This window comes from Ctenopharyngodon idella, chromosome 8, assembly GCF_019924925.1.
Source record: "Ctenopharyngodon idella isolate HZGC_01 chromosome 8, HZGC01, whole genome shotgun sequence".
NCBI lineage: Eukaryota > Metazoa > Chordata > Actinopteri > Cypriniformes > Xenocyprididae > Ctenopharyngodon > Ctenopharyngodon idella.
Window position 1 is genome coordinate 31,891,387 of NC_067227.1, and position 13,113 is coordinate 31,904,499.

At 35.4% G+C, this 13,113-nt stretch overlaps 1 protein-coding gene across 1 annotated transcript; it reads right to left on the bottom strand.

Annotated features, from left to right (window-relative positions):
* Window positions 1-2,245: 2,245 nt before the first annotated feature.
* si:dkey-222n6.2 (keratin, type II cytoskeletal 8) lies at window positions 2,246-12,882 on the bottom strand. Its single transcript, XM_051901976.1, has 8 exons — window positions 11,726-12,882; window positions 10,306-10,514; window positions 9,060-9,120; window positions 5,734-5,829; window positions 5,475-5,639; window positions 3,202-3,327; window positions 2,790-3,010; window positions 2,246-2,501 (listed from the first exon to the last, which is right to left on the bottom strand). Exons 1-8 carry the CDS (start codon window positions 11,981-11,983, stop codon window positions 2,489-2,491), a joined length of 1,149 nt encoding a protein of 382 aa, XP_051757936.1. The 5' UTR covers window positions 11,984-12,882; the 3' UTR covers window positions 2,246-2,488.
* Window positions 12,883-13,113: the final 231 nt, after the last annotated feature.

Sequence of the window (13,113 nt, forward strand, 5' to 3'; positions counted from 1 at the left end):
TAAGAACAGGGATACCATGGTCCTTAAACCAGGTACTGGTAGCTTTGGCACTGTGTGCAGGTGCCAAGTCCTGTTGGAAAATGAAATCTGCATCTCCATAAAGTTGGCCAGCAGCAGGAAGCATGAAGTGCTCTAAAACTTCCTGGTATACGGCTGCGTTGACCTTGGACCTCAGAAAACACAGTGGACCAACACTGACTGTGGAAACTTTACACTGGACCTCAAGCAACGTGGATTGTGTGCCTCTCCTCTCTTCCTCCAGACTCTGGGACCCTGATTTCCAAAGGAAATGCAAAATTTACTTTCATCAGAGAACATAACTTTGGACCACTCAGCAGCAGTCCAGTCCTTTTTGTCTTTAGCCCAGGCGAGACGCTTCTGACACTGTCTGTTGTTCAAGAGTGGCTTGACACAAGGAATGCGACAGCTGAAACCCATGTCTTGCATACATCTGTGCGTAGTGGTTCTTGAAGCACTGACTCCAGCTGCAGTCCACTCTTTGTGAATCTCCCCCACATTTTTGAATGGGTTTTGTTTCACAATCCTCTCGTGTGCGGTTATCCCTATTGCTTGTACACTTTTTTCTACCACATCTTTTCCTTCCCTTCACCTCTCTATTAATGTGCTTGGACACAGAGCTCTGTGAACAGCCAGCCTCTTTTGTAATGACCTTTTGTGTCTTGCCCTCCTTGTGCAAGGTGTCAATGATCGTCTTTTGGACAACTGTCAAGTCAGCAGTCTTCCCCATGATTGTGTAGCCTACAGAACTAGACTGAGAGACCATTTAAGGGCCTTTGCAGGTGTTTTTAGTTAATTAGCTGATTAGAGTGTGGCACCAGGTGTCTTCAATATTGAACCTTTTCACAATATTCTAATTTTCTGAGATACTGAATTTGGGATTTTCCTTAGTTGTCAGTTATAATCATCAAAATTAAAAGAAATAAACATTTGAAATATATCAGTCTGTGTGTAATGAATGAACATAATATACAAGTTTCACTTTTTGAATGAAATTAGTGAAATAAATCAACTTTTTGATGATATTCTAATTATATGACCAGCACCTGTATTTTGAATATTTCTCTTTCTCTCTCTTTTTTTTTTTTTTTTTTGGTTGGGTTTAGAGATGGTTGCTTCATGGTTGTATGTTTATTTGTGAAGGTGCTTGAATAAGGTGATTCATTTAGTTACTTTCCTTCCTTGGAATCTTATCAAGCTCGTTTCTCTACTGCCCGGCCTCTAGTAACGGCTCTTCTTCGATGGTAAACTGTGGAGTAAAAAGATCCTTCAGATTCTTGAAATGACACCAATTGTCTCATATACACTCGTTATTCGAAGTAGTCTCATTTAATTTAAACTTAAGAACAGAAAATATTCATTTTTACGAGGTAGGAAGTAGTGTTTACGACGGCGTTCAAGTCACTTTTGTCGGAGTAAGATGGCGGTCACGGTGTACCTTCTCTTAATTAATTCGGCCTACACAAAAATACAGTAGGCCTACTTCTACTTCTAGAAAATGAAGAACAAAGAATGTGCATCAGGTGCGTTTTGCTTTTTATGTTTTTAATTAATTTATAAAGCCACTGTAAACTTTATCGTTACATAGCCTATTATATTGTTATATTATAATATTTTGTGCAGGCAATTAGCTTACTTCGTTGTAAATAGAAAAGCCTGACAATGTCACTGCTAAATACCTTTAAGTATTGTTGTATTCCGCCATGTTTCTCACTGACACGTGCCTAACTCGTACAGCTCGGGGCTTAAAGAAAATCCCGAGATTCCCACTTGTATTTACGACATTGCCGTGGTGTTCATGTGCGTTCATCAACTCGTAAGTACGATCTTTCCGACATGACCTGATTAATGCTGCCTTCACGTGCTCTCGGAATTATTGTAAATACGAGTTTCCTAGGTAAAAAAAATTGCACACGAACGTCCTCCCAGTTCGTAGTCACGACATCAGAACAGAATTATCAAATTTTGCTCTTTAAACAAAATGAAATAATTCTTATGTTTACTTATTTTAATAAAAAAAAATTTCACTTTTATTATAGAGTTTCAGATTAAAAGTCTGAGTCTGAGACAAGGGTAAAACAAATTATAAACATTCACATAAATGGCATTTGGGAAATAGATTTTTTATTTAATGTGACCTGCATACATATATATATATATATATAATATATATATAAAGACATCTGCTGGTTGTAATAAAACATTGAAGACATAAAAGTGCCAAAAATGATTTTAACAGAATAATTTTATTTCTGTGTTTAAAGGAAGGGAAAAGCAACTTAAGAAAAAAATGAACTATGGAAATGTGAATATTATTTATTTTCTTCTTTTCGTCATTTGCTCACTCTTGAAGTCTTCACTCAGCAATGACAAGCAGAGATTGTTTGATTGACATGTGATGTGAATGTGTAGACAGATGGATTCTTGCTGTTCATTAGGGTTTATGAATTGGATGGATGTTTATGTTGGATTACAGCCCAAGCCTAACGGGAGAGAGGTCAGGGTTATTATTTGAAACCTTCTTACTTTTTATTTATACCTACTTCTGAGCACTTATTTCAGTTCAGTCTATTCTAATATATATATATATATATATATATATTTTTTTTTTTTTATTATTATTTTTTTAATTTTCTAAAAATACAATTAATATATTACAATAAAAAAAAAAAAATGTCAAATAAAAAAGTATAATATACTAAAACAATAATATAAAAATAAAAAAAATAATCATTTACACTTTATATTAAGCACTCGGTTTACAGTCTCACCTGTTCTCTTCTCCTTCCAGTAGTTTCTTATAGGTGGCGATCTCAATATCCAGAGCCAGTTTGATATTCATCAGCTCCTGGTAATCACGAAGATGTCTGGCCATTTCCTGTTTGGCTTTCTGCAGTGCGTCCTCCAGTGATTTGATTTGTACTTTGGCGTCAAGCACCGCCTCCTCACCACAATGCTCCGCCTCTTTGATTTGCTCCTCCATGCTCTTTCGCTGTAATGATATCAGAAAATTACAGTACAACTGCTTTAAATTGTCATTTCATGCATTTACAGCCCTGGCCTTTAAAAATCACATCTGCGTTAGAGTTATCAGTGCGTTTATTAAGGATGCTCATGGTTGTCCTAGTTCTCAAATGCAGAAACCATCTTTTGCTATAGTAGAGTATTATCTTGATCTGTTACCTGTGATTTAACTGAGCCTATGTCATTCTGCAGTCGTATTATCTGCTTTTTCAAATCAGCTATTGCACTTGTATTGTTTTTCAGCTCATTGTTGCACTGGTCAGCCTGCGATGAGATCGTGTCAAACTGTGGAGGAAAACAGGTATATGCACAATTATAAAGTTTTATATATATATATATATATATATATACAGTCAAACCAAAATGTATTCAGACACCTTGAACATTTCATTCATTATTACAGTTTATTCACTATAGTTTAAAAAAATGGTAATAAAATATGACAAGATCTCAGAGTCAGAAAAAAATAATCTTAATTATGTCAGATAACACTTAATGGTCAGGTCAAAGTATCTGAGTAATTTTTGGTCTCAAATTTGTATCAATTTTACTGGTAGTCTACTGTATGAAGGATTTTTGGGTATAATATGTCACAGTTTACTTTATTTTGCTATCCTCACTTACATAAATGAACACACTGCCGATCAAATTGGAATTATTACAATTTGTTTCATGTTTTTAAAAGAAGTTCTTATGCTCATCAAGTCTGCATTTATTTGATCAAAAATACAAGATATTAGAATGATTTCTGAAGGATCATGTGACACTGAAGACTGGAGTAATGATGCTGAAAATTCAGCTTTGATCACAGGAATAAATTACATTTTAAAATATATTTAAATTGTAATAATATTTCACAATATTACTGTTTTTACTGTTAAACATTTTAAATGTCTAATATATTCATAATATCTAAAATATATATATATCATTTTAGTTGCTGTATTTGTCACCATCACCTTATATGTACACATTTTTTAAAATAGTTTTAGATGTGTGCAGTAAAATATTTTTCTTATAGACAAAACAAAACATTATGTAACTTATAAACCATGTACATGCTTTGCAATATAGAGCTGGATAATAAAAAAAAAAGTTTTAGATGAATTATAGCATGACACATCACAAAATAAATAAATAATAAAATAAGTTTAAACTAAATAAATTATAGAAATTAAAATAAAGAAATAAAAACACTTTATTTAAATAAACAATACACAAAAAGACACGAGGATTATCATATTTGGTGGGCTGTGGCATCGAAAAGATTTTTTAGGTTAAAGGGGACCTATAATGTACCTTTCACAAGATAAGTCTCTGGTGTCCCCAGAATGTGTCTGTGAAGTTTCAGCTCAAAATACCCCACAGATCATTTATTATAACTTGTCAAATTTGCCCCTATTTGGGTGTGATCAAAAACACGCCGTTTTTGTGTGTGTCCCTTTAAATGTAAATGAGCTGCTTCCCTTTCCAGAAGAGGGCGGAGCTTTAACAGCTCGCGTTTCGGTTGCTCAACAACAACAAAGCTGGAGAATCTCACGCAGCCAAAATGAGGATTGTCAGTAACGGTGTTCAGCCTTACATTGTTCAAACCGGAGTCGACACTGATGGAGAGACTCAGGAAGTAGTTACAACTTTTAGAATGAAACTGGACGTAGTGGATAAATTTATGTAGTTGCTGTGGAGTTGATTCAACTCATCGACTAGTATGTGGCTGTCATGTTAATCTTTTGTGCAAATCCAGCATTGAATTGACCCTCGTTTGTGAAGCAGTCCAGCGTAAAATGACGGCATGACAACAACACTCTACTACAACAACTCTTCCTCTTCTCTAAAGCAGCCCAACATGGCCTCGCCACCTTTGTTGCGTGTTCTCGGGGGTGGGGTTTATGTAAATTTTAGGGTTAGTGATGTCACTAATCCTGGGAAGAAGCTTGTTGTAGTCCCTACCTAGCTGTTTGTTGTAGTCCTTAAACAGAATTATCTCTCTTTACATTGAACTTTGAGCGTCGTAACTTTGCAGATGTTGTTTATCATTACACACTAACTAAAGTTAATAAAGTGAAATCATAATCAACCACACCTTTAAACCACTTTAAATTTCATGTCAACTGCTTAGAAATTAATACACACATATTTATAATATGCTAAATATAAATAGCAGCTGTTTCAACAGTCTAAAGTGTGTGATTGCAATAGTTTGAAACATGAGAACCTCCAGGAAATAACAAATGAGATCTCAACAGTTGTTTAATGAGATTAAATGAAGCATCCTGTAAATTGAGTCTTTTTCAGCTTCTCAGATTTTTTTTTCTCTTGAGAAAAGGCCCCAATAATCTCATGTTTCTCCTCTAGTGTTTCAGATCTCAACATCGTCTCAAAATGTGCACATATTTGCCAAGATAATCAGAAGTCAAAGATCTGATCTTCACCTTGTTCTTATACCAGGCCTCGGCTTCCTTTCGGCTGCATGCTGAAATCTCCTCATACTGGCTCTTCACATTAGCGATGATCTTCTCCATGTTCAGCTGCCTACTATTGTCCATCTGCACTACCACAGACGTGTCCTTCACATCAGCCTGCATCTCATGCAGCTCCTACAGAGAGAGAGAGAGAGAGAGAGAGAGAGAGAGGTGCTGTAAGATCCTCAGGTGTTTAGGTGTTCCATTCCTGTATCAAAGTTTGAATTACCTGTTCATAGTAGCACTTGAAAAAGTTCAATTCATCCAGAACTGCTGCTAATTCATCTTCCAGTGCATTTTTACGCAAGTATGTTGAGTCCACATCCTGTCAGGGCATTTACACTTGTTAGCTTGGAAGATGCTTTTCACAGCTAAACGACTAAATGTAGGCAGAATTAGACAGTTATATTGACCATCAGGGCTGTGGGTCATGAGTCGAGCTGCCAGATTAATCGTTAAAAGATCTCGATTCAAACACCCACGCGATCTTAAGGTGCGTTCACGCCATATCGTAATTACTGTAACTATGAGATTCTGGCTCATAAAAAGTGTTCACGTCCTCGTAGAGCTCGTAATTACAGCTTGTAAGCTGGGAGTTTTCTGAAAGCTCCCAGGTGTATCATGTGGCTGCTGTAGATTCATTTAGGCATTGATAGTGGTGCCATAGAAACACATAATTGCCAGTCCAGGGACGTGAACAGCTCCGAATATAACGTCATGTGTTGCCATCTCAAGCTTCCGGTAAATACGAGGTGGCGTGAACGCAGCATTATTCCTATATGACAACGATTCTCCTGTGTCTATTAAACCTTTGACAAAATCACAGCGAACATTCAGATCTGCATCTGCAAATAGGGGTGGGCGATATAACCAAAATTTTATATCAGGTAAATTTGGATGTTGTCACTTCAAGACTGCACAGTCCTATTATATCCGTGCGTTGTTCTTTCTCGATTTCTCAGTTCTTTCTCAACTGTTTACGTTGACGTAAGACATAAATTACTGTTTACTTGCAAATGCATGTCACTTTGACACATAGGTATGTGTATTTAACAGTTTAAGCCCAATTAGGTGGCAAAAAGCGCTCAGTTCAGTCCTCATGCGCTTTATGAGCAGCAGCTTCAAGTCGTGCGTCTCTCAGACAGCGCTGAGTGAGAAAGTCTCTCAGAGCTGAAATGAGTTGTCTTTCGATGCTAATTGTTCTTCAGTGGTTTAAAATGAACTGGTTTAGTGCTTAAAAATGCATGCAAAAACTATAAGCTTTCGTGACTGCACAGCAACGTCACGTGAGCGTAACCGCGAAGTCTTAAGTATTTGGTGCTGTGATGAACTACTTTGGGATTACAAAAAAATTAATGGCTGTTTGAAGCATTTTAAAAACTTCACTAGTGCAGTTGCTTTGTTTGCGGGATTTCCGGGGTAACCGCGGCATTCTGCTGTTCCATCAGCGCCCTCTGCTGTCAGAGAGTGAACGTGCACTTTCATTCACCCCAAAAGGTGATTTGATCTATTTTGATCACGACCATAGACATCAGTGTTAATGCCACACCAGAACTATAAACTTTTATCCGGGCCTTTTCTATTGATAGTCCAAAATCTCTACCGGATGACAAATTTCTACTGGTTAATCGTGTCTCCCGGTATATTGCCCACCCCTGGTTAGAAATATTCATTTTATCACAGAAGGCCGGGATAAAAGTTTATAGTCCTGGCGTGGCATTAACACTGATGTCTATGGTAGTGACCAAAATAGATCAAATCACCTTTTGGGGTGAATGAAAGTGCAGCAGAATGCAGTGGTTACCCCGCAAACAAAGCAACTGCGCTAGTGAAGTTTTTAAAATGCTTCAAACAGCCATTCATTTTTTTGTAATCTCAATGTTGTTCTCACAGCACCAAATACTTAATACTTAAAGGGATAGTTCAACCAAAAATGAAAATTTGATGTTTATCTGCTTACCCCCAGGGCATCCAAGATGTAGGTGACTTTGTTTCTTCAGTAGAACACAAATGATGGTTTTTAACTCCAACCGTTGCGGTCTGTCAGTCGTATAATGCATGTCAATGGGAACTCCATCTATAAGAGTCAAAAAAACAAGCACAGACAAATCCAGATTAAACCCTGCGGCTCGTGACGACACACTGATGTCCTAAGACACGAAACGATAGGTTTGTGTGAGAAACCGAACAGTATTTATATCATTTTTTACCTCTAATACACCATGTCTACTGCCTTGAGCGCACACACTGCATCCGGTGTGTGAGGTCTGAATGCACTCTGATGCCGGAAGTGATCTCTCGCACTCATTGACATATACATGCGAGACATCACTTCCGGCATCAGAATGCGTTTTCAGGCCTCACCAGCCAGATGCTCAAAGCAGTTGGGCATAGTGGTGTATTAGAGCTAAAAAATTATATAAATACTGTTCAGTTTCTCGCACAAACCGATCATTTTGTGTCTTAGGACATCAATGTGTCGTCACGAGCCGCAGGGTTTAATTTGGATTTGTCTGTGCATGTTTTTTTACTCTTATAGATGGAGTTACCATTGACAAGCATTATACGACTGACAGACCGCAACGGTTGGAGTTAAAAATCATCATTTGTGTTCTACTGAAGAAACAAAGTCACCTACATCTTGGATGCCCTGGGGGTAAGCAGATAAACATCACATTTTCATTTTTGGGTGAACTATCCCTTTAAAGACTTAATAGGCTATTTATTTTCAAACTTAAACATTTTTATATTTTAATCTGGACTACAACATGCCCTAATGATTAGAAATGTTCTGATTATTTGTTATTGTTCAGTGACATACGGCTTCATTGTTAACATGTTAATTCATTATTACCAAACTGACAATGAAAAATACTTATAAAGCATTCATTAATCTTAGTTAATTTCTTAGTGACTGTTTAATAACATTACTAAAATCAAAAGAACTTATTTAATGGACCTGAGATAAAACTAACAATGATCAGTTGTATTTCTTAAATAACATTAACAAAAATAATACTTTCTGTAACAAATGTTCTTAGTTAATGCATTAAATAATGAGACCTTATTGTAAAGTGTTACCTGATGTTCTTTATAGCCTTATTCTTTTGCACTTTAATCTGTTTGAAAATGTTACTTTATATATTTTTTGTGTATTGTATTATTGTATTTAAACATTCATAGTTCTTTTTGTTATTACAAAACGAGTTCTTAAACCTGTTATACTATGACAACACTTTTTTTTTTGCTACTTATTTCAATATCGTGATAATACCGTATACTGTGATGAAAGCTTCAGCAATTAATCGCAACATGAAAATTTGATACCGTCACATGCCTACGTGGGAGAATCGCAATCTCTATTTGAAACCAAAAAAAAGTGATTGTCAACTTATCCAGAATCGTGCAGCTCTTGGTTGTGGGTTTGTACTTTGAATGCAATGTTAGTCATTTTGGATAAAAGTGTCTGCCAAATGCAAGCAACAGCCCTGATGATCAGAGATTTATCTAGACATTTATTGTGCTATTTATTTTCTGTAAGTAGATTTGTCTTACCTTCTTCAGAAGAACAAAGTCATTTTCAGCTGTGTTTCTGTTGTTAATCTCATCTTCATAACTGTAAAAGCAAATTGAATGTTAATATATACATCCCTGTTAACTTTACTCAGTGCTGTGCTTGTTAACTACAATTCAAAATAGTTATCATTTATTCAAATTGAGCTGAAACAAAATATTAATCTATATATATTAGATGAAAAACTTAAACTTAAAAAAACGTCAAACAAAAATTGACTGAAGTCAAGTCACCTTTATTTATATAACACTTTTTACAATGCAGATTGTGTCAAAGCAGCTTTACAGTGATAACTGGTATATAATTTTGGCTGCACAGCAGCTCTTAAAGAAAATGGTGTCATTGTCCAGCTTAAGTAAATTCAGTATTCATTCATTCCGTTGTAATAATCAATAGTTATTAATTTAGTTAATTTATCTATATCAGCACTGGAGTAAACAGTGATGCCATCATCCAGCTGAACTGAACTGAAACTAACTGAAATAAAATAGGTTGAAGTTTTAAAATTACTAAAACTAAACTATAATAAAAATAATTTAAAACTAAAACTAATAAAAAAAAGACAAAATCACATGAAAAAATTATTAAAACTTAAGCTAAAATTCTAATTAAAAATATTAATAAAATAATATCGGGCTTATTATTAATACTAAATAATAAATAAATAATTCTAAAATAAGTTGTTTGCTTAAACATCATCGTCACTACAGTTGTTTAACTCTTAATTAATAATAAAGTAGTGTGTAATGTTCAAACAGTGTAAGAATGTTTCGGATTCGATCTGTTGTTTTAATTCATCTCTCTTTTTTTGATGTTAGTGATGGTTAAACCCAGATTACCACAGTTTTACTGCAGTAAAATTACTTATATTTGTCAGAATCTTAACATATTATATATTAACATGCTATCATCATATTTGGCACATTCAAGTGAACTAGTACATGAATTTCGGCTAAAACTGTGGTTTACCGTGGTAAATGATTGCTAGGAATGTTGTTGTTTACATTCTTAAAAATAAAGGTTCCAAAACAGGGTTTTCACAGCAATGCCATACATGATTTTGCATTTAAATTTGAAATAATATTGAATGTAAGAATGTTGAGACTATTAATATTAAGAATATTGAGTCAAATATTAAGACTTCTGCTTATGATAGTTTGAAATTGAACACTATAGACTAGTTTCGAGTCGGGCTCAAGACTGAAGATGAAGTGTCTGATTACAGACCTTTGTTTTTGTTCCTCAACCTGTGCGTAGACATTCCTGAGCTCGGTGTCCAGGTGTTCTCTGTCTTTCTTCACCCGCTCCAGCCTTGCCTGCAGGGAACTGATGTAAGACTTCAGCATGGGCTCCAGTTTAGACTCAGGTTTAGACTCTTTCTGTAGCAGCTCCCATTTAGTCTCCAAAACCTTGTTCTCCTGCTCCAGTTTACGAACCTGTGTGTGTTTATGAGAACAGTTTATTGTGCAGATGTCACTCTTGCAACTTAACTGAGAATTATGTTTCAAGAAAAGTAGAAATATAATACAAAATATAAACATAACAGACAATAATCGTCATACATATGCTGTGAAATGAATGTGGATAGCAGGCAGCTCAGATTATTTGATCTTGTGAGAATTTAATGAGAAATATTTGACTTCATATTGAAATCTCAGATTTTTGATAGCTTTGGCCAGTCTTTTTCACAGAAGACTTATTGAAAAGTCTGTTTGACTTATATATATTAAATCATTTGTGATTTTTCTCTCCAACAGGTTTTTAATAGATCTGGCTGCTGAGATTGAGATATAAAAATAAAAAAATAAAAAGGAAATGAAGTAAATATTTATTTATTTATTTAAATATTAATAGTTAATCATATTAATAGATAGGTTATTAATAGATCTGGCTGCTGAGATTGAGATATAAAAATAAAAAAAAAATAAATTAATTAGAAATTATTTAAAAATATTTATTTTCCCCTACAGATTATTAACAGATTGCAAAGATTGAACCAATTAAGTAAAAATATTTATTTATTAAATATATATTAATTATTCATATTAATAGCTATTAATAGATATGAATATTATATTAATAGATATTAATATTAATAAATAAGCATATTAATAGACAGATTATTAACAGACCTGGTTGTAAAGATTAAGATATAAAAATAAATAAAAAAATAAGAACGAAATTAAGTAAAAATAAATAAATAATTATTTATTTATTTATTCAATCATTTCTCCCTAAACGTTATTAACAGATCTGGCTGCTGAGATTGAAATATAAAAATAAATCAAATAAAAAATGAGAAAAAAATTAATAAGTAAAAATCAATCAATCAATCAATCAATCTCATACCGGTTATTAACAGATGTGGCTGCTGAGATTGAAATATAAAAAAAATAAGATAAAAATTAATTAGTAATAATGAATAAATATTTCGTTCCTACAGTTTATTAACAGATCTGGCTGCTGAGATTAAAATAAGAAAAAAACAAGTATAAAAACATACAATAGGCCTAAATAAGAATAAATTCAGTAGTTTTTCATAATTTTCATGTCCAAAAATACATTTAATCACAAAGCTGACCTTTAACCATCTCAGTAATGTATTATGAGTGATTAGCAGGGTAAAGTAGGCAGAGAGATGTCTCACCTTGTCGATGAAGGAGGCGAAGCGGTTGTTGAGAGTTTTGATCTGTTCTTTCTCCTGGATCCGCACAGCCTGCAGGTCGGGGTCCAGCTGAAGATCCACGGGGATCAGAAGGCTCGTGTTAACGGACACAGGCTTGATGGGGTCCCCAACCTCTGACACGTTCTCAAAGCCAAAATACGAGTTTCCCTGACGGGGTTTTTGTGCACGGGGGTTTGAGCCCACTGAGCGGCTGCTGAAGTCATTATTTGTAGCGCTCATGGCCAGACAGATGGAGAGATGGGGAGATGTGTCGCAGAGGGAGGACAGGTAGACAGACGCTGGTTTCTGAGAGCTCGGCTACTTATGACTGCTGACAGGTGGGTGTGTTTGTGTATAAATGAGAATATACCAGCATTCTTCACTTCGAAAAAACCTGTTCAGAGCAAACATGCTCCACATTCATGCACTCTCACAGAAACTGAAATGACAAAACTACTGATTTCACTATTAAGATATCTAGAAAAGAGATCTACCTTTGTTTATGTTCCTGATTGTCTTTGATTAAAGGGGTGGTTAATTACGATTTAACTTTTTTAACTTTAGTTAGTGTGTAATGTTGCCGTTTGAGCATAAACAACATCAAAGTTATGACGCTCAAAGTTCAATGCAAAGGGAGATTTTTTTCTGTTTAAGGACTACAACAAACAGCTGGTAGGGACTACAACAAGCTTCTTCCCGGGTTGGTGACATCACAAACCCCAAAATTTACATAAACCCCGCCCCCGAGAACACGCAACAAAGGTGGCGAGGCCATGTTGGGCTGCTTTAGAGAAGAGGAAGAGTTGTTGTAGTAGAGTGTTGTTGTCATGCCGTCATTTTACACCGGACTGCTTCACAAACGAGGGTCAATTCAACGCTGGATTTGCACAAAAGATTAACATGACGGCACATGCTAGTGGATGAGTTGAATCAACTCCACAGCAACTACATAAATTTATCCACTAACCATTCAGAAACGTCCAGTTTCATTCTAAAAGTTGTAACTTCTTCCTGAGTCTCTCCATCAGTGTCGACTCCGGTTTGAACAATGTAAGGCTGAACACCATTACTGACAATCCTCATTTTGGCTGCGTGAGATTCTCCAGCTTTGTTGTTGTTGAGCAACCGAAACGCGAGCTGTTAAAGCTCCGCCCTCTTCTGGAAAGGGGGCCGGGAGCAGCTGCTCATTTGCATTTAAAGGGACACACATAAAAATTTTGGCGTGTTTTTGCTCACACCCAAATAGGGGCAAATTTGACAAGCTATAATAAATGATCTGTGGGGTATTTTGAGCTGAAACTTCACAAAAACATTCTGGGGACACCAGAGACTTATATTACATCTTGTGAAAAGGGGCATAATAGGTCCCA